Here is a 20,918-nt window from a genome sequence, read left to right as displayed (position 1 = left end):
ACCCATCCCACCAGCCTGGGGGTTGCCTGCCCCTCATCCTTCTGCTGAGACTGCCCAAAAAGGGGCTGAGTGTGGTGGACCTGCTGCTTACAGCATGGCCAAACTTCCCTGGGAAACAGGGTTAGAGAGGATGGCAACTGCTGGAGACACTGAGTCACTCTGGCTGTCTGCTCAGGAATCAGGCAATGATTTACAAGCCCTGAGTGTTTTGGAAGTGTCTTGTACACACCCCTCAGACCAAAAATGCCTGAGCCCCTTCTTCCCCAAAGAGCCTTGCTGAGCATACCTGGGTCTTGGTAGATGTGTGAAACGTTGTGCTCAATGACAACCTCATGGACACTGGGATCAGGAACAAGGAAAGACTTGTTGTAGGGAGGTTTGAACAGGTATGTCTCCTGGACACCATCTCCAAAATCCCACCTGGAAAAACAAGCAAACCACGTTACACTGCACAACAGGAGAATCCAAGAAATCCCAGAGCAATCCTGGCTTGTCTTTCAGGTCAGGACTGGGTTGTCCAAAAAAACCACAGGAAACAGAATGCCAAGTACCAAGCAGCTGTGCTGAGAGGAGGAGGAGGAGGAGGAAGAACCCAAATTAAAGCAGTGTCGTAACACTTTAAATGGAAACGATTTCAGCCTGAATTACAGGTGTGTGACTGACCCCCACTCACAGAGATTTCACATAACTAAACAGCAGCTGAGAGGGACCAGCTGGCCCTGGGAAGAGAAACTGTGCAGGAAAGGTTAGATGTGCACAGAAGGATCCTAATTTTGGGCAAGCAGCACAGGACTCACAGGAACAGAGCCTCCACAGCCGAGTCCACGTGAACGCGGGCGCTGAACTCCACGCTGCTGTTCTGGGGCACCACGGGCAGGGCCCCCACCACGGTCAGGTTCCTCATCCTGTTCATCATCTCCACCGTCACGTTGTAGTTGACTGTGAAGTTGCTGACATGGTTGGAGGCGGTGAGCTGGGGAGGACAAGGGACAAAGAACGGGTTTGGGGTCCCCTTGCTGCCCTCAGAGTGGGGTTTGCTAGATTGAAGTGAGCAGGTCAGGGCAGAGAGAGTGGCCACGTATTCAGCTCTACAGCCAGTCTGAGGAAGGGCTGGTGCTACAGCAAGAGGACAAGGAGAGGAGCTTCTCATCCTTTGCCTCTGAACGTGCCAGCTGCCCCTTTGCCTGCTCCAATGTGCCCTGCAGCTCCAGCTGCTGAGCACAGGCACCTGCTGCCACCAAGGGGACAGGAGCCACCCAATTTCCTCAGGAGAGTGGCAGAAAATGGCTTCAAGCACAGAGCAGGGAGGGGAGAGGCTCATAAAACCAAGCACAGCAAGGGCAGCTCCAGGATCCTGGTGTGGTGGGCACAGAGAGGGACAGAGGCTGGGCAAAGGAGGGAAAGAGACACAAGAAGAGACATGACAGAAATAGAGCAGAATCCTCATGGTTTTCTAGGCATGTAACACCGACAGAGCAGCCTCACCTTCTCACCTGCAGCAGGACTGAGCTGGTTTGAGTGGCTCAAACCCACTGGGACAGACCTCCTACCCCAGCAGGGAGGAGCAGCCCGTGCCTGGGCTGCTGTGGATGTGCTGCACTGAACCCAGAGCCCCCCAGGCCAACAGCACCTTGGCAGCTCTGCAGGTGAAAGCAGCCCAGGCCCTCAGCACAGTGCTGCACCCAGCAAATTAGTGCTGCCCTCAGCAAATTAGTGCTGCACCCAGCAAATTAGTGCAAGCATGGCCTCAGGGCTGGGCTGGTGTCTGTTCAGGAGGCCAAGGGACACCCTGAGAGCAGACCCAGCACCTTGCACCAGAGCAGGGCAGGACACACAAAGTGCTGGCCAGAGCTCAGCTCCTGCCCCACAACACACAGCTCCCCTGGCCCAGGCTCTGCTCCCTCCTTCAGGGGCCGTGGCAAAGCCAGCACTGCAGTCTGCACCAGGAGAAACAGAGCAGGACAGAGAACACAGCAGCTCGTGGGAGAAGCTCTGGCCTGCCTATGGAAGTCTCATGATGCACCCTGCCTCTGCCAGGCTCTGAATCCAGATTTCCTGCCTGCCAGAGCAGGGGCTCCCTGCTCATTCCTGCTGGGGAAACACAGACACTCCATGAACAGAAAGGGGAACTTGGAGAAAAGAGGAGAAAGCACAGAGGAGGAGCACAGCACAGCAATGTAGGAGTACAAGAAACTATTTGCATTTGCAAGAGCAGCTCCATGAGAAACAGCAAATGAGCACAGTGAAAACCTCAATTCAACTCTGCCTTCTCTCCCTGCTGCTTTTCCTGAGGAGTTTGTGGGATGGGATGGAAAGCCAGGGGTGAAATGGTGTCATGGGAAAGGCCTTGGCTTACCGAGAGCTTGTACACAGCTGGGCTTTGGTAGATAACGTTGAAGACAACATTGTAAAAAGTGAAAGATGGCTTATCATCTACTGTCCATCGGAAAGTCACATCTGAGCCAGCCTCCATCACAGGGATGTAGCTCTGAAAGGCACGAGAACATTTCACACTAGTGCAAGAGAAAAGCATGCCCAGCACTTCCCAGAGACCTCCAGCTGAACTGGAGAGGGAGCAGAGCCAGACTGGGAGGCTCCCACAGCTGAAGTGCCCTCAGGGCATGGCACAGAGGTGACAGATCATCTGTGGCTCTGCTGCTGATGGAGAAATGCAGACCCTGACTCCATTAATCCCCAGCAGAGCTGGGAGCAGACCCCACACTCCCTGCTCCCACAGCCCAGCACTCTGCTCTTGTGATCAGGTCCCTGTTGCTGACTAAAAAACCTTCTAAAATCTCTGCAGAAAGAGTCTGGCTTTAGCTACACCTGTAAGCTGAGCCTCTGACCCTCGTCCAGGGATGGTGCCTGACCCAAGGACTGAAGGGGCTGGACGGGGCAGGTCCCTCCTCACTCCAGCAGTGCCTCCTGAGCAGCCTGTGGCAGCAGGAAGGGTGAGACCAAGAGGTGCAGGCACAGCATCTGCCAGAAGCAGCCAGAGCTTGTACAGAGCATTTGGGGCAGTTACTGAGCAGCTTCCCAGGCTGTAGCTCTGGGGATGGGGGACTGGAAAAAAAAAGACTGCAAACTCCAAGACTTGGAGGGGTGGAACATCTCTACAGCTTCAGCCAGCTGCTGTAAGGATTAAGCAGAGCAAATCTGAACACCTCAAGGAACAACTATCTGGACAAGGCAAAACAAAGTAGGCACTGGCCTCTCCTAAGGTCCCTAGTGTCCCGGGGCACTGGACAGGCAGTGACCCCTCTCAGGAGGCCCTGCCTTGCCTCAGGGGCTCCAGGGGGACAGGTGAGCTGAGCTGCCCTCCTGCTGGACAGCACCAGTGCAGGTGCCACATGCTGTGCCTGCAGCAGCGCCCGGCCTGGCAGCTTAGCAGCAAGCAGTGCCCCCTGCCCCGAGGCAAACACACCCTGGCAGCTCCAGGGGAGAATAAACCCCCCAGGGGAGGGACAAACACCCCAGGGGAGGGACAAACGCCCCCAGGGCAGGGAAGGGTCCAGAGCAGCAGCAAACCAGCACTCACCACCCTCGTGTTCAGCAGCACTCTGCTCTCGGGGTCGGGGGTGGCCCTCAGCCCGCGGATGGGCTCCTCCACCTTGACGGTGACCGTGATGTTCTGCGAGCTCACGGCGTTCTCTGCCACCAGCACGTGGGTGCTGAGGCCCTCGCCGAGGCCGCCCAGCTGCAGCACAGCAAACCAGGTGTCGTTGTTCTCCCTGGCGCAGAGCGCGGCCACGGCCGCGGGGCAGGTGGCCACGAAGGGCACGCTGCTGCGGCTGTCCCCCAGGCAGCTGGCCGTGGCGTTGGTCCCCGAGGACAGCCTGAGCAGCAGCCAGGTGTGGTTGGTGGGCAGGTACACCCTGGAGCCCTGCGGGGCCGGGTGCAGCACGCGCAGGCCGGACACGCGCGAGGCCACGCGGAAGGAGCAGGACAGGTTGGCACGGAAGAGCCCGTTGTCCACGCTGGCACGGAGCCTGTAGTGCCCGGGCTGCTCCAGCCCCGCGTTCCCGGGGCTCAGCACCGGCACCAGCTGCTCCTCAGCGTAGCGCACACGCACGGAGCATGCCGCGCTGCCAGCCCTGGGGGCACCCATGGGGCTGGGGGACGGCCCCAGGGCCCACCCCGAGGAGTTCCTGCTGGCCACGGAGCTGGCACTGCGCTGGCACTGCAGGAACGAGCCCGGGGCTGCGCTGTGCCGGATGCTGAAAACGTCCCCAGGCCTGACAAAGATGTTCTCATTGCTGAATGGGACCTGCAGAGAGAGAGGAGAGGGTTTGGGTTAATGGCTCACGTTAAGAGCAGTCAGCAGCCAGCTCCTGCCCGGGCACAGTGCTGGGTTTCCTGCCAGGTGGGACCAACAGAAAAGGTGCAGATCCCAACATAGCACAGGGAAACCTGTCACCATCCAACCCTCCTTGGCCTCTCTGAATCAAATGTGCCTGCAGGGAAATCAGCTTTATGCTCCATCTCCACTGTGCTAATGCCATGGGAATAGCCTGTAGAATCTGCACAGCCTTGACATGGAAACATTGAATGGTTTGGATGGGAAGGGACCTCAAAACCCATCCTAGACCTCAAAACCCATCCTGTTCCACCCCCTGAATAGGCAGGGACACCCTCCAGCACCCCAGGCACAGCAGGGCACTGCAGGGAGCCCACAGCCCCTGTGCCAATGGGCACATTCTTTCAATCCAATGGACTCGGATTGAGTGGCTCCATCTGCCACAGGGGAACAACCCAAACTCACCCAAACCCCCAGGAGAAACCTGCCTCACCCACCCACTGGTCCCAGCAGTAACCACTGACCTGGTACTGGGAAGAGGGCCCAGCTGGCACCATAAAGAGGAACTCCTTGACCAGCTGATAGCTGGGCTGGCTGGTGTTGGGCTGCAGGGATCCAGGGGCAGGGCTGCTGCCAAAGGAGCTGTTGGCACACTCGGTCCCATTGCAGCAGCTGTTGTGGGATGAGCACAGGTTTGTCAAAGGACACCACTGGAAACCAGGAGGACACTCCAGCAGGGTCCAGTTCCCATCATCCTGAGCACTGGGGAATGGTTCTGTGGCATTGTTTTCCTCCTGGTAGTCTGGAAGAAGTGAAAGAGAAATCAGTGATAGCCGCTCTGGTGAGTAACACTACTAATGCACTCCTCTCCTCATAATTCACCCTTTTTTCCATTTTGGTGATGGCTCCACTCTTAGCAAAAGCTGCAACTGCAGCACATCCTGCTGCTACATAAATGTCCTCTTTTACTGGAAAAATCCACCAAGATCATTAAACCCAAAGTTGTCTCTTTTCCAATGAGAACGTACCAATTTGCAATCTGAAAGGATCAGTGCTACAGCGAAAGCCGGTCCAAGTGAAAGCAAGAGCTGGCCTTGACATTGAAAACACATTAAGCAACTTTTCTGAAGTTAATGTTTCTATGTCAAAGTATCAGCCTGTCAGTGTCAGAAAAGATCCTTTAGTAACCAGCCAACCCCACGGCTACAACAAACATTCTGCTGCAGAATTAATTGTTGCCAAAACTGTGACTGTTGAGCTGTTGTACAAGGAATAAAAGGCTTTTTAGATTATCTCATCCATCAGGAAGAAATGGGCTCAGGAAAATGTTCTTCCTTGTTAACCCGTGGGGCCAGATGGACCAGAACACATTCCCCATTTGACATGTGTCTTCACAAAGCAAAAAGTACAGCTCAGAAGATTAATGAGCTTCTCCACATGGTCCTCACACTCTCCTCATGCATGGAGAGAGGTTTCTCCCTGTTATTTTCTCCAGGATAACCACTGCCCCAAGGCTGTGGGTCCCACACTTCGATCTCCTCCAGAAACAGAACCAAACTTCTGAGACTTTAGGGGTCAGAGGAGCAGAGGGGCCACAAGGCCAGCCCAAATTTGATGGTGTAACCTCCACCAGCCCCACAGGAGCTGAGGAGCATCCTCACCTTCTCCATCCAGCAGTCTGTGCAGCTGGAACCTCACTTGGACGGGCTGGTGCAGCTCCTGTGCCGCGAACTCCAGGGCAGTGAGGAAGCCGTGGTGCCTGAAGGGCAGCTCTGGGAACTCCAGCACCTGCAGAACACGCACAGCTCTCACCTGCCCGCGCCCCCAGGGCTCCCCGGGCAGCCCAGGAGGAGCAGAGCCCCCTCACCTCCTCAGCCTGCCACGGCTCTGCTGCCACGGCCTCGCTCACGTTCCTCAGGGCCTCCCGTGGGGCCAGCGCGGCGTCCCCCTCAAAGAAGTTCTCGGCGTTCAGGAGAACTCCTGTTTGCAAAGGAGATTTGGGACAAAGCTGTGAGGCTCAGCAGGGCCTGAGGCCATTCCCTCCACCCTGTCAAGCTGCAGAGGGCTTGGACCACTCAGCAGAGCAGCAGCTCCATAATCCTGTACCCTCCTTCTCCTTACAGGTATCTTGATTTCTCTCTCATCCAGCACAAATAACGTTTTCACTTGCAGCGTTCAGCAATTTTGACTTCTAGGAACTGTGCAAGTAATTCTCCCTTCCAATAACTCATTATTTGCCTGGAATTTCTGAGCACCAGGTGCACCTTCTCATCCTCCCTGTGCCCCTGCACTTCTTGGGCAATGTGGCCACAACCAACTGCTTTCCAAACACTGCTGGCTCTCTGGGGACTGGCCAGCTGCTGCTGCCCCTCTGGCCATGGCTTTTCCTTCTTAAATAAACCTTCTCCCCTGTTTCATGTCCATCCTACTTCTCTTTCTTACTTGTGTGGAAGATTTGGAAAGCTGAATAACCACAAACCTCCACAGCACATCACAGCTCACCTAATCAACTTCTGAGCCACCCCAACATCTCCCAAAATACACAATGGGGGACACCAAGCCACCAAGGCAGCAGCACGGCCTCAGATCCTGGCAGCAGCAGAGATTGCTTAAGTAAGAGCGAGAAGCTATTTCCAATGCTTTGCCTCAGAACTTTGCTCCCCTCTCTGCTTCTGCTCATGGCAAAGACTGGAGCAAGCCAAACTCTTCCTTTTGGAACTTTGCTCCCCTGTCTCCTTCTGCTCATGGCAAAGATGGGAGTAAGCCAAACTCTTCATTTTGGGCTGAAGTTGAGTTTCCAGAAGTTGGGTTTGGGACTATTGCTGCAAGTCACACTCGCTTTGTGGTGATGCTCTGGAGGAGCCTCTCCGCGCACCCCTCTTTATCCTTCTTTATCCCTCTATATCCCCCTTTTTCCCTCTTTTTGCACGCCAGAGGCAGGGAGGGGAGCCCTGGCCAGCCCTGGGGGCAGCAGCAGAGCCCACCTGGTGGCTTGTACTCGCAGACATAGCTGTGCTTGGCCATGCACAGGTCGGTGTTGCACTGGCCCGTGGGGCCCATGCGCACGCAGTGGTCGGCGTTGGAGGGATGGGGCTCTCCAGGCAGCCAGTTCTGACAGCTCTCCAGATTGAATCCTTCCCCTCTCTGCTGTGCTCCAGGGCTTGCAAAATCATTGAATCCGATCCAGACATCCAGGCTCCTGCAAAAAAGGAAAAAAAAAAAAAAAAGAGAGAAGGGGGAGGGTGGATTTCAGGAAATCATGAGTATTAGAAAGAGCTGGGACAGCTGCCATCTATGGTTCTCTCTAAAAATATTAACAAAATAACGGCAGCTCCATCGGGGTGCCATGGGCTGTGTTTCATGGAGCCTTTTAATTACTGAAGGGTTTCAGTATATCCACTGTACTAGCAGGACCTCAGGAACTGCCCCTCTGCTGCACAGCATTACTCTCCTCCAGCCTTCCCCAAGAGCCTGATGAGGGTGGGCAGGTCCTGGCACAGGTGCCCAGAGCAGCTGTGGATGCCCCTGCATCCCTGGAAGCGTCCAAGGCCAGGTTGGACAGGGCCTGGAACAAGCTGGGACAGTGGGAGGTGTCCCTGCCCATGGAAAGGGGTGGAACTGGATGAGTTTTAAGATCCCTCCCAACCCAAACCATTCCATGATTCCATGGCTCAGGTTGACTTGCTCTCTGTCAGCAAATGTCCCTGCCAGACTCTGCCCTGAGTCACCACCCCAGAGGGATGATGTGGTCACACAGAGCTGCCTGGGACAGCTGAATCCCTCAGGACATTTGTGCTTTTCCTGTGCACACCTGGGGGATTCACCACCAGCCCATTCTCCCCTGCAGGTGGGGCTGGCCCCAGTTGAAGATTAAAGCTCAGCAGGTCTAGGAGCTCTCCTGGATGCAGCTCCTGGGCATTATGAGCTCCTCAGGCACCATGGAAAGCAGCAGGCAGAGGGGACAAGCAGAGCTGGAGCACTGCAGGCAGCTGAACCCCTCACACACTGCCAGGCTCCTTTAGACATGAAATGTCCCTGCCCCATCTGGAAACTGGCTCAATCCCAGCACAGACCCAGTGGAAAGTGCTGAAAGGTCTCTCATGGCCACAAAGAGCCTGGAGAGCCGTTTCTAATCTCAGCCAGCAGAAAGGGAAGCATTTGTTCCATATTAACTCCTATTAACTTCTCCATATTAACACCCTGCGCCCTCCCGAGCTCTCAGCTCCTCCACGCTCCCTCCTGCAGGTGGAAATCAATCCAGCCCTGCCCCTGCCTGCCCCAGAGTGCTCCCAGGGTGGTACCAAGGCAGACTGGGGAGATAACTGGTGCTAACTGGTGCCTCTCCACCCCCAGGCTCAGGCCAGATGAAATGATTCATGAGGTCATGCTGAAAAACTATGACAAAAATAACTTGTTCCATGAATCAGTAGTTTTCACTGCAAATGAGATTAAAAAATAAATAAGGGCTGTGTTCTGCTCCTGAACCACTGGCAGGGAATGAGGGAGAGCAGGGTAGGAAACTGCCTGCCTGCTGCCATCAGGAAAACTCAGCGGAGATTTTCCTCTTCTAATTCCAGCTATGATCTAACTGCAAGTCATTAGGAAAAAAAGAAAAATAAAATCAAAAAGTAAGAAAGAAAGGAATAACTAAAAGACAAGCTGCTGGCTGGCTCCCACTCTGCCCCACTGCCCAGCCCATTGCACTGCAGGGGAAACAGGAGGACTCTGAATAATCTTTCTATAAAGCAAGATGTGAGCTCTCCTCTGCCTGTGGGGAAGGACTGAGCTGCCCTGCTGGGGCAGGAGGAGCAGAACAAGCCTGGGGAGGCTTGGGAGGGCTCTCAGTGCTGCCCAGAGAGTGGGGTGCCCTGCATGGTCCCATCCTCTGCTTCTGCAGGCAGGGAGGGACCAGCCCAGCACATGGGGAGGGCAGTCCACTCCAGCAGCAAGGCAGAGGAGACCTGCCCAGTGCCCTAAAAGAGGGAAACAGTCTCCTGCTTCTGCCATCTTCCCATCAGAAACTGTGGAAGAAGCTGCATGTTCCAAAAGCCTGCAGCTCGGCCCATTCGCCTTTTATCAGCAGGGAAATCACATCCTGGAGCTGCCTCCCCCATGTTTATCTGCATGGATTAATAAAATAAACACATGGGCTGGAGGGGGCTGGGGAGCAGAGGCTGTGGGGCAGCAGCTGGGGAACAGCCTGGTGGTTCCAGCAGCTCCACACGCGATTGCTGCACATCCCAGGGGCCACGGCCAGGTCATTGTCACATCCCAGCTCATGCCACATCCCAGCAGCCATGGCCAGCTCAATGTGACATCCGAGCTCCTTGTCACATCCCAGCAGCCATGGCCAGCTCCCTGCCACATCCCATGGCCAGCTCCTCACCCACTGAGGGACAGGCTCCCTCCCCAGAGCAGAGAACACGTCTGCAATGTGAGTTTGCAGCCCCGTGTGAGGGAACAGGGCAGGGGCACAGTTTGGGAAGAAGGAGCTGCCAGCCCTGGAGCCGGAGCGCTCACAGCCCACGTCACACGCAGCTGCTGCGCTCCATGTGCTTTCTGGGATGTGTTTGTGAGGAGCCCATCTCGCACAGCTGCAGCTGGGAGCGCTGACAAGGGCTGTGAGAGCTCTGCTGGTTGTGCTCCCTCCCCCGGAATGGCTGGCTGGAGAAAGGGCGCTCCGAGGGGTGGGTTTAATCACAGGCTGACACTTGCAGCACTCCCTGTTTATAAAGGCCAGTGCTGAGGTGGAACAGATGCTGCTGGAGAGGAGCACTGCTGCTTCCCAGGGCGAGACACAGAAGGGGAAAGGGTCTGGGCTTTGGCTGCAGCCGTGTCTAAGGGCACAGCATCCCTTTTCACATTTCAGAGGCACCCACAGGCACAAACACAGGGCACACAAAGCCCTCCAATCCCTCAATTCCCAGCTGTGATTCTTCCCATTCCTCTTCTTCCCTCCAGAGCCTTTAAGAAAAGAATCCAAGTCCAGAAGGGCTCGAGCTCTGCTCATTCCCCCTCTGTGTTCAGCAGCCTCACCCCCTCCATCTCCTCATACCCAGACCCCTCTGCCCTCAGGAAGCCAAACCCCGTGCCCAGGTGATGCCAGCCCTTGCCCTGCTCACTCACCTGATGACATGAGCAACCAGGAAGCTCTGGATGTCGGGGCTGCTGACAAAGGCCAGGTCCCCGTCGCCCAGCTCCTGGCAGTGCCGCTGCGCCTCCAGCCACTCCGCCTTCTCCACCACCAGCTGGTAGCAGTGGTTGTTCCCCGGGAAAACCAGCCCCTCAGGGGGGCACATGGGGTGAACTGCTGCAGAAAGGACACAGGGGTGATGTCCTCTCTGTGGGCCACGCAGCAATGGAATGTGCCAGCCCTGGAGCCAACACATCCCACCACTGCTGTTAAAGCACAGAACACAGCTCAGCCAGGGACACAGCACACCCAGAGGAGCCAGCCCTCACTGGGACTGCAGGCAGAGGGGACCCAGGAGGCAGTGCCACTGTTCCAGACTGCAAGGCAGGATTCTGTCACCATCTGTATGGCAGATTATCTTTGGTCAAGTGGGCAGTTTGCCTTATCTCTCTGAGTGACCACATTCACACCTCCCTCGGGAGGGGACATAGCTGATAACAGCTATTGAATGTCACTGCATGGCTGATAAGAACTACAGCATCCCACTGGGAGATGTGAGCCCAGAGGGAAGAGCCAAGCATTGCTACCCAGATATAATCCAGAGGTTTTGGGACACCAGCACGCCTTTCTCCATGGGATTCCACAGAGGAACAGCAGCTGCCTCTTCTCCCACTGGATCTTCAGAGGAAGAATCCATCCTTCCCTACAGGATCCTTGCTCCAACAGAACCAGCCCTGACACTGCAGGAGGGCTGAGCCACAATTCCAATGGGACTGCCACCAACACCCTGACCCACAGGGTGTCAGGTTGGGTTCTGACTCTGGCAGTGTTGTTCTAGGGTACTGCACTGTTTATTTTATCCTTTTATTTTCTTCCCTATTAAAGAACTGTTATTTCCTGCTCCCATATCTTTGCCTGAGAGCCCCTTAATTTAAAATTCATAGCAATTCAGAAAGGTGGGGAGGGATTCCATTTTCCATTTCAGGGGAGGCTCCTGCCTTCCTTAGCAGCCTCCTGTCTTTCCAAACCAAGACAGCCACCTGCCCCAGCCCCCCAGGAGCCCTGCTCACCCCTGGCCAGCTCTCCAGGCCCCGCAGTGATCCCGTAGAGCACAGCCAGCCCCGTGCCTCCTCTGTTGCGGATCCGGATGTCCAGGCTCTCGTTGGCCACCACCAGGGAAGGACACAGCAGCTCCAGCTGCTGGGGTGGAGCCACCACCTCCACCTCTGCCTGCTCCTGCAGGAGCCTGGAGCCCAGCAGGAGCGTGGCAGTGACGTTGTAGCGGCCGGGTAAGGCGTAGCTGTGCGCGGCTGAGTGCGCAGTGGTGTTGAGAACCTCGCTGCGGTCCCCAAAGTCCCACAGTAAAGTGCTGGCAGCGATGGGAATACTGACATTGAGGAGCACGGGCTGCTGCAGGCTGTAGCGGGGCTGCAGGCCCGTGAGAGACACAGGCAGCTGGGCCTGGAAGGGCGAGGGGACGAGCGAGGGGCCACCACAGCCCTGCCCAGACACATGCTCAGTGCAAAACGGCAAACAGCCGGAGGAAGAGTTCGTTCCGTGGGCAGTTCCACACAAACACTGCCCCTGGGGGCTGAAAGCCCCGTACTCCTGGTCCTGGGAGTAACACAGGGCACTGCAGGTCTCCTCAGTGAGGTTCCCAGGGTGCACAGACGTGAAGAGGATGACAAGCTCAGCTTCTTCGGTGTAGTTTCCTGTCAGGCACGTGATGTACTGAGCTCCTGCAGGACAGAACAGAAGATCCTCTTGCAAAACAGACTCTGGGATGCCATGGATTGGTGAGACCCTCCAAGAGAACCACCCCACACTCCTGGGAATGGAATTCTCCTGCTCAGCTCCTACTCTAAGTGTTTCCTTTTTGAGACTTGCCTGGGAAGTGTTTAATCCCCCAGCAACAGTTTCCAAACTCTTTATGCTAATTAGTGATGACAGAAATAACAAGCCAGTCACACAGATTTATGGAGCAGCAGCACTCAGTAAATAAAACGGGGCTTTGGAGAGCCTGACACTCCCATGGGACATGGAGCCACTGAGTCTGGCACTCAGAGGAGCCCACAGGACTTGTTTCCAAGTGAGACCATGACAAAAGGATGTCCTTTGGTGGCTTGGTCAGTGCAGAACGTTTCACCATGTGCTGCCTGGGACCTCCAGCAGCAAACCCAAAACCAAACACCCTTGGGCAGTGGCACAGTGGGGAGACACTGATGGACCCTCCACCAGACACCTTCCTCCATGGGGAGAGCCAACAATCTCCCTCCTTTCAGGAAAATGTGGAACTGCAGAGGAGGCAATGCCAGGCCCAGGGATGCCCATGGGAAGGATGCACGGGAACAACACGAGCTGGGACAGGGAGCAGGGACACACATGGACACAGAGCCAGTCCCAGAGGAACAGCTCAGTCCCCTGGCCTGCAGGGCTGGGACATTTCCCTGCCACAAACACCCAGGCAGGGCCTCTCTCTCCCTCGCCCTCTGCCCACGTGGCCCGGCCACGTCTGCGCTGCTGTTGCTACAACATCTCCCCCAAACATCCCAACAGCTCCAGCCCCTGTGATCCTCCCAGATCAAACCCATCCAGCTGTCCAGCTTCCTCCACGGCCTTCCTGCAAATGCTGAGCCACTTCTCCTCAGAGCAGTCCCCGGAGAGGAGCACGGCACGGGAGCTGCTCTGATTCCACCACCAGCCTGGCCATTCCTCATCCCCTGCCGGTCACTGAGAGCTGGCAGGGGCTGGCAGGCTGTCCCAGCCTACTCCCATTACACTGAATTACCCAGAAGGCAGCCTCACATTATTGTTTCCACACTGGCTTGAAGAAGTGCAAGAGGGAACAACTAATTATCAAGAGCAGCAACAGCGCCAAGTGTTTTTCCCTTTGATAATTCCTGCAAGATGCTGCAAGCTTTGCTGGGGGAAGAGGAATGATCACCACCTGGATTTCGGTCCTGGGGAACACCGTGCCTCAGCAGGCAGCCCAGCTGGCTCCCACCAGCCTCAGCTGGGTCCTTCAGCCTCGGCCCTGCATCCTCCTGCCACACAGCTCTGGGTCCTCATCCCTGCATCCTCCTGTCACACAGCCCCAAATTAAAGGAGATGCCTGCTGCCTGCCACAGGGAGCCCTTGCTCTCCCTCCCTCTCTCTTATTCTGGAATAACCGAGCATCCAGGCAGGATTAGTTTCTTTAAGGCTATCCATTTCCCAGAGAATCACTGCCTGACATTTCTCCTGGCCAAGCAGTCAGTAAAATGCCCCTGGAGCAGTGGCTGTAGGTCAGGGCAGTGTTCATTCCTTCCCAAAGTGGAGCCCTGCCAGTTCAGCCTGTCCCAGGTGCCATCACCTCCCATGAGGTTCCAGTGCTGGGGGTCAGCCTGTTCAAACCCTGGACAATGACAGCCTGGGGCTGCAGGTCACAGAGCCACTCCTGTGGTGTCTGCTCTGTGCTCAGGGCCAAGCTCAGCCCTGCTGTGGCTGCCCTGGTCCTTGGGGCACAGCCTGTGTGACCGACACCTGATTCATTAGATCAGATCTGGTCACTGAAGGTGTGAGGAGGCCCCAGGTGCCCCCGAGCCCCCCAGTCCCACTGAGCCAGCCCCATCCCAGCCCCTCCTTACCACAGGAGGCATTGAGGACCAGCACATCGAACAGGGACAGGTTGGCCACCTCGGGGGGGTGGGCACATCTCGTGTCTGATGCCTCAAGGACTCTCACTCTCCTGTCTTCCAGCCAGCGGGGCAGCCAGGACAGCTTGCAGTCACAAACAAATGGATTCCAACTTAAGTTTCTGTCAGAGGGAGATCAGAACAAGTTAGGGATTAATGTGACATGTGCTAAGCCTTAATTACAGCAGTGTGCCGAGCCCTCCCTGCTCCCATCTGTGCCACTCCACTGAAAGGCTTTGGAATAACTGGGAGAGGAGTTAATGAATAGGGAATCAAGCAATAATTAACGTGATTTTTCTAGAGGCTAGAATTAGGCAAGTACTCCAAGTACTTTTTTAACTCTACAAATAATTGTTGCAATTAGAAGCAAATGACAGACACAATCATATATCTAAAAAAATCTGCCATGCAAGAGCCCCAGGGTATGAGAGCAGCCTCTCCTGCTCAGGGAGACTATTTACAGCCCCATTAAAAAAATAGCTAAGAGAATAAAATTCATCTGTCAAAAAAAGAAATGCAAAGTCAATGATAATCTTTCCATGTGGCAGCTCAATGAAAAGAGGGAAACTTTAATTGCAGCTAAGCTTGATCCAAGTTAGAGCCTCTGGCTCTCAGCTGTGAGCAGGACAGAGCTGGAGCTGTGTGTGCAGCTGATGCCAGCAGGGGTTGAAAGCAGCACCCTGGGGCTGAAAGCAGCACTGTGCCACCAGGCTGAGCAGGGACAGCTCCCTGGGACTCAGCCCTGGGGTCTGTGTCCTTCCAGAGCCACTGGGGAGCCAAAGTGCAAAGCTGAGGATGCCCCTTGTGTCCTGTCCTCAGGGACAGCGTGGGGCTGAGCTTTTCTCTCTCTTGCCAGGAGGGCTTGCACAGGGTTAATCCTAATCCTGGGGTTAATCCTAGTCCTGGCTCATCCAGAGGCAGAACTGCCACTTGTGCTGTGACTTCAGGGATCCCTCCCAGAGATGTGTGGCTTCCTCTCACCTCCCTTCACTTAGCATCAAAAGACCTCAATTAAACAACAAAACTCAAATCACTTAAGGACAACCTCCTAAGTGACTTGGACAGCCCAGTCAGGACCTACCATGCTGCAGGAACCACTGGGTGCTCCAGGCCCAAGGTGTGACCACGCCAGCAGGACAGTGTGCCCATGGGCAGAGACAAGAACCTCAGCAGAGCTGGTGTGGGAGAGGAGCCAGGAAGAGAAGAAGGCAGCAGCAGAGGTTGGAGATACCAGGAGACAGAGGCAGAGGCAAGGAGGAGGTCAGGACTGGAGGACAACAGGACCCAACAGCTTGGGAAAAGAACTGGAGACACCCCAAAAGCAGCTGCTGGGGTGGGCACCTGCCCAATATCTTTCCAAGCCAGCACAGCCCACACCACAGCAGGAAAGGAAGGGATGTTTCAAGGAAAGGTCTAAGTAAAGAACTGGGAAACAAAGGAGATGAACTTACATTTCACTTAAATTAAATAAATTATCAAATATTCCATCTTCTAATGTAGAAATCTGGTTGTGGCTTATATCTCTGTAAAAGAGAGAAAAGTTCATCATGTTACAAGCAATTTCCTCATCAGTGCAGCTTTTCCCCGTGAGGGTGGGCAGGCCCTGGCACAGGGTGCCCAGAGCAGCTGTGGCTGCCCCTGGATCCCTGGCACTGCCCAAGGCCAGCCTGGATGGGGCTTGGAGCACCCTGGGATAGTGGAAGTTGAACTTTAAGGGCTTTAAGGTCCCTTCCAGTACCAAGAGACATCTTGTGAGAATTCTCCTTCTCTGGCCTTGAGCTCCTCTCCATCCAGCAGCGCAGAGGGTCAAACCCTGCCCAGCTCCAAATGCCAATAATTCCCAAATCCCTGGAGTGAGCAGCTCAAGGCCTCGGGGAAGGAGCCCATGGACAGGGGCACGTGGGGCTGGGGAGATGAGGTGGAGCAAGAACAAAGCGAACCAGTGCAACACGAGCCAGACCCAGCTCAGCCGTGCTGGGGGGCACTGGGGGGACTGGGGGGAACAGCAAGTACTTACAGCTTTGCCAGAGAAGTCAGGCTTCTGAATAGCTCAACATCTAAACCACTGATCCTGCTATTGGAAAGATTCCTAGGGAAAGAAAAAAAGAAAAATCCATTTTCAGCCTTCGTTCAAGCCCGTTTTGTCACACCTCCACGAGCAGACCTCAGAAGAGCCTCTCTCCAAACCCCAGCCAGAATCCTGACTGGAAACGGGATGTGTTCAAGGCAGAGCATTTTTCCCAGCCAAAGAAAACACCTTTCCCAAAACCATAAAGCATTTGCTGCTCACATAACCTGTAAAGAGAGACCAGGAGCCTCAGGATGTGCCCCCAGTCTGCAGCACACCTGGAGCAGTTACACCATGCCACACGTGGTACCGAATGTGATGCATCCTCTCAAAAGACATTCAAGTCTAATCTATGCTCAAAGAAGTCATTAAGAAGTACTTTAGACTCAAGCAGTAATTAACTCAGAGACAAATTTATTATGAACTTCCAAGTGTGTTTCTCGTGCCAAAACCCTGATCAGTAATTACACAATTGATGCGTCAACTGCGTTTTAAGCAACTTTTTGTCTCTCTTTGGAAAAGCTTAAAATGGAAGAAAAAGCAGCAATAAAGAATATTTTCCATTTGAAATCAGGACAGACTGTCATTCTAAAAGAACACTGCTTAAAAAATCTCCCAGTAACACCAAGAGCCTTCAGCTCATCCAAACCAATGTCCCTGTCCAGCCCAGCTCTCTCCTCACCCATCATCTTCCTCCCCACATTTAAAAGTCACTCACAGAAATGAAAGTTTCGCTCATCATCTCCACTTGTTCCCAATAAGCATCACCATTCGTTTTCAGAAAAACTCCTTTGGCCTAAACTTCCTTTCAGCAGCACCAAAACCCTTCCTCCAAGCCCATGAATGGTTCTGACCCTTCATGGATTCCTGGCTGAGCTCCCCGGCGAGCACAGGGCTGGACACACTTTGCCATCTCCTTCCTCACCTTTTTCCTACAAACACCTCCTCTCGCTTCTCCTGGCTGTCTCAGCTGTTATTCCTACCCCTTAATCAATTATTTCTTGGTTTGATCTGACATTTAAACTTCATTTATCCAAATGAAAAGAATTCTGCCAAACTGGCAGGAAAATGACGTGCGATTCCAGGAAACTGGGGATAAGTGACAGGGATGGATGGCTCTTTGAAAGGTTTATTTTCCCTGGTTTTGCTGTCTGGGACTTATTTGCCAAGCTGAGGCTGGATTCAGAGGAGTTCACCAGCAACTCCAATACAGAAGCCCAAGAAATGTGCAAAACACCAGCTCAGTAAATACATTAGAAAAGGACATTAATAGAAATATTAGATTATGCCAGTGATTGGAGCACAGAGCACCCCTGGCTGAGCCCCACTCTGCACAGGGACAGCAAAGCCACCCCAAACCTGCTTCCAGCTCCCACTGAAGATGACACAGAGACAGCTGGGACTGGACCCAGGTGCTCCAGCCAGGACAGACCCTCCTTGGGGACACCTCAGCTCCATCTCCCCTGAGCATTTCTGTACCCTGAACCCCTCTGGCCCTGCTGCACCCATGTGGGGAAGGACCCGATCCCAACAGCCACCCTACAGGGAGAGCAGTGCAAATACTCCCCTTCTCCTCTGAAATACCTGGAAATCACCCATTTGGTTTTCAGGCAGCACCTCAAGTCCAAGGAAAAGAAATGGGAGTTCCAGCTCAGATGCCTTCCTGCTCCTCGCCCAGACAAGCAAAACCTCCAAAATAAACCATTTAGCTGCTGCAAAAACAGGGCTCTGCCATGTCCCAGAGCCTCCTCCAAGGTGCTCCTTGGCTGCAGGGGAGTGTGGGGCAAGGGGAGCTGGGGAAGGTGCCAGACACTGGGATCCTGTTTGGGGAGGCAGCACTGCTGTGGCTCACAGCTGGAGAGGGCTCCTGTGCCTTGCTGTCCTTTATCTGCTGATAAAGGAGATGTCAGATGGCATCCTGCACATCCTCCATTCCCTGCTGGCATCAGGTGTGGTGAGCTGATCAGTGATGATCGGTGATGAGCTGATCAGTGATGATCGGTGATGAGCTGAGCTCATCACCCCAGACCTGCACTGCCCCTTCCCAGGGCAGGTAACGCTCCTCAAACCTTTGCCTTCAGAGCTGACAGCCCCAATCTGCTCAACCTTCAGGGCAAACAGCCCCCTCCAACACCTGCAACTTTTCCAGGTTCCTGGGTGGTTGCTGAGGAAAAACAGTTTTGTGTCTATTTTAGCCCTGCCTGTCACTTGATTTTCATCTCCAGTAAGTTTTACCAACATTTTCTTCAAGACCACTCTGAGCCAGAGCCCAGCGTGCAGAGATCTCCCAGGGGAGAGCTGGGCTCAGCTCCATTGGCTGAACCCCTGGAGGCTGCAATTAACCCAAACCCTGACATTCTGTCACTCCAGCTCAGGTGCTGCCCAGGGATCCCCAGCTCCTGTCTCCAGATCCTGCTGAGCCCCATCCAGGCCAGGCTGGCACCCCCTGGTACCCACAAACCAGGGCACCTCCTTGCTGTTTCCTTGCCCTCACGATGCCATGAGGAACTGCTATAAACCCCCTCAGTTTTCATCTCCCTGACCTGCTGGGTACAGAGGGAAGCAGAGCTGCTGTGGCAGCACAGCTGGGAGGATGTGGAATGGTGGTGGAGCCACCTCCAGCCAGGAGCTGCCCTCTCCCCCTGCTCCCTCTGCACCAGGCATGGAAAATGATCCATCATTGCCTCCCTGGCATGGCAGAGGTGCCTGGCCTGCAGAGAAAAACACAAACCAGGAAACCCTGAGCAATGAAAGGCAAGGCAAGGCTGTGGGACGCAGCTCCCAAACTGCCACGACTGTGTTTTCCCAGCCCACTGCCAGGCCAGAGGAAATTCAGAGCAGGTTCAAGGCAGAGCTGGAGCCAGCAGCAAACAAGGCTCTCCATTGACATTCCCTGCACACACAGCCTGACGCCCCCCTCACGAGGAGAGGGAAAAATGTCCTTTCCTGTGGCTTGGGGGGCTTGGGGAACACGCTGCGCCTCCTGGAAAGGGCAGCCACGAGTCACAGCTGCTCAAATGGAGCCATGCAATGTCACTCTGTGGGACATGGGGCACCAGAACTCACCAAGCCACAGCACAGGGCACAAACTGTGTCACTGAGAGCTCCCCACACTGCCACGCTCCACTCCCAGCCCAGCTAAGGCAGAGATTCAAACGCTCTGGAAAAGGGAGGTGCTTTAGTGAGGAAGGTGAAGCTTTGGGAAATAAGGGAATATTCAGTAATGAGGGCGTCAGCCTGAGCCTTGGGAGCCTTCAGCTCCATCCCAGCCCTGCCAGGACTCGCTGTGTGATGCCGGTGCATCCCTGAGCTGTCACAGCCACACAGAGAGGGTGAGGGTGGATCCAGCACACACAGCACCAGCCAGACTGCTGCCCATGGAATTGGGGAATTCTGGGGGAAAAGCCCCAAGAACTGGCTCCTTTCTCAGCTGCTGCAGTGCCAATGGAAGAGGGAGGGAATGAGAGGACTGAGGGCAGCAGGAGGGCTCAGTGGCACCCCTCCATCCCTCAGTGACGCCCAGCAGCCCCTCAGTGCCAGCCCAGGGGCTGTGGCCAGGCTGGGTCTGGGCACTGCTGTTTGCTCCCTCCTTCCACGGAACACAGAATGCTCAGCAGAGCACGGGCGGCCCCGCTGCCAAGGCTGATGTCATGCTCTCATTATGTCATTTGTGGGCTCTGCCTCCATCTCACCAAAAGGGAGGGAGGCAGAGGCAGGGCAGAGCTTCCCCAGCCCCTCTGGTGCAGGGAGCCCTGCCAGAACAGTAATGGGAAAAGCATCCAGAGACGGAGAACGTCTGAGTGAGAGGAGCCCATGGCTGGGGCAGAGCAGGGAGAGCAGCCCCAGGGCTGAGAGCTCAGCAGGGCCAAGGCTCCAGGTCTGAGAGACACTGAGGCAAAGTGGAAAATTTTCCAGGGTAGAAATCCATTTTGATTTAGGTGAAATGTACATTTTTGAGTTAAGTCTGTAGTTTGAAACATAGCTATGTAGCCTGACTGCAAGGCCTAGGCTCAGGGATTCAGTGAAGGACAGAGATAAGGGGAGAGAGACAGAGACTGCTGTGACAGCAGGTCAACCTGACCCAGGAATTCTTTCTGATAAAGAAGAACTAGCGGCAAATGTCACCTGAAATTCGTAAAAATGAATATGTATGAACCTACTGTGAAACTGTATGCATGTGTATCTGAGAGGGGGATAAAAAGGGACCTGAAGCCCCCAGAGGTACACACGTCTTTTAAGGAGAGCAATCTCCGCATGCGTCTGGCACTGCAATAATAAACATACCGGCTTTACAACTTTCACAAAGTTGTGGAGTTTTTGGCTATATCTCCACAAAACATCGCCAGCAGGGCTGAGGCTCCTGAGGGGCAGCAAAGCCCCAGAGGGCACAGGGAACACAGCTCCCAGCACTGCTCCCATTTCTTACCCCACCATGCAGCTGTGGCTGCCCCTGCATCCCTGCAGTGCCCAGGCCAGGCTGGGGCACCCTGGCACAGTGGGAGGTGTCCCTGCCATGGCAGGGCTAGCACTGGGTGGGCTCTGAGGTCCCTCTGAACCCAAACCACTGCAGGATCCTGCGACAAGCCAGGCCGCCACTGTTCCACACCCTGTGAGCAGTGAGAACAAGGACAGGGACACGTGGGATGGCTGGTGAGGCACAGCAAAGCCCAGAGCTTCCAGAGCCTTCCATGGCCTGCCAGATCTGCCCAGAGATGCCCTGCAGAGCCCCAGGGCCGCCTCCAGGTT

The 20,918-nt window shown here is 54.9% G+C and overlaps 1 protein-coding gene across 1 annotated transcript in view; it reads right to left on the bottom strand.

Annotated features, from left to right (window-relative positions):
• PKD1 (polycystin 1, transient receptor potential channel interacting) overlaps nt 1-20,918 on the bottom strand; it is a 76,127-nt gene that overhangs the window by 31,150 nt on the left and 24,059 nt on the right. The window contains exons 2-14 of the mRNA XM_059484102.1: nt 16,122-16,193; nt 15,556-15,627; nt 14,057-14,226; nt 11,501-12,169; nt 10,424-10,607; nt 7,282-7,496; nt 6,165-6,277; nt 5,959-6,085; nt 4,822-5,099; nt 3,539-4,267; nt 2,357-2,488; nt 798-973; nt 287-420 (exon numbers count right to left, since the gene is read on the bottom strand). Coding sequence (XP_059340085.1) covers nt 287-420; nt 798-973; nt 2,357-2,488; nt 3,539-4,267; nt 4,822-5,099; nt 5,959-6,085; nt 6,165-6,277; nt 7,282-7,496; nt 10,424-10,607; nt 11,501-12,169; nt 14,057-14,226; nt 15,556-15,627; nt 16,122-16,193 — 3,071 coding nt within the window. The remainder of the gene's footprint in view (nt 1-286; nt 421-797; nt 974-2,356; nt 2,489-3,538; nt 4,268-4,821; nt 5,100-5,958; nt 6,086-6,164; nt 6,278-7,281; nt 7,497-10,423; nt 10,608-11,500; nt 12,170-14,056; nt 14,227-15,555; nt 15,628-16,121; nt 16,194-20,918) is intronic.

The sequence above is a fragment of the Ammospiza nelsoni genome, chromosome 17, assembly GCF_027579445.1.
Source record: "Ammospiza nelsoni isolate bAmmNel1 chromosome 17, bAmmNel1.pri, whole genome shotgun sequence".
NCBI lineage: Eukaryota > Metazoa > Chordata > Aves > Passeriformes > Passerellidae > Ammospiza > Ammospiza nelsoni.
Note: the sequence above shows the minus strand (reverse complement) of the source record. Positions and strands in the feature narration are given on the sequence as shown.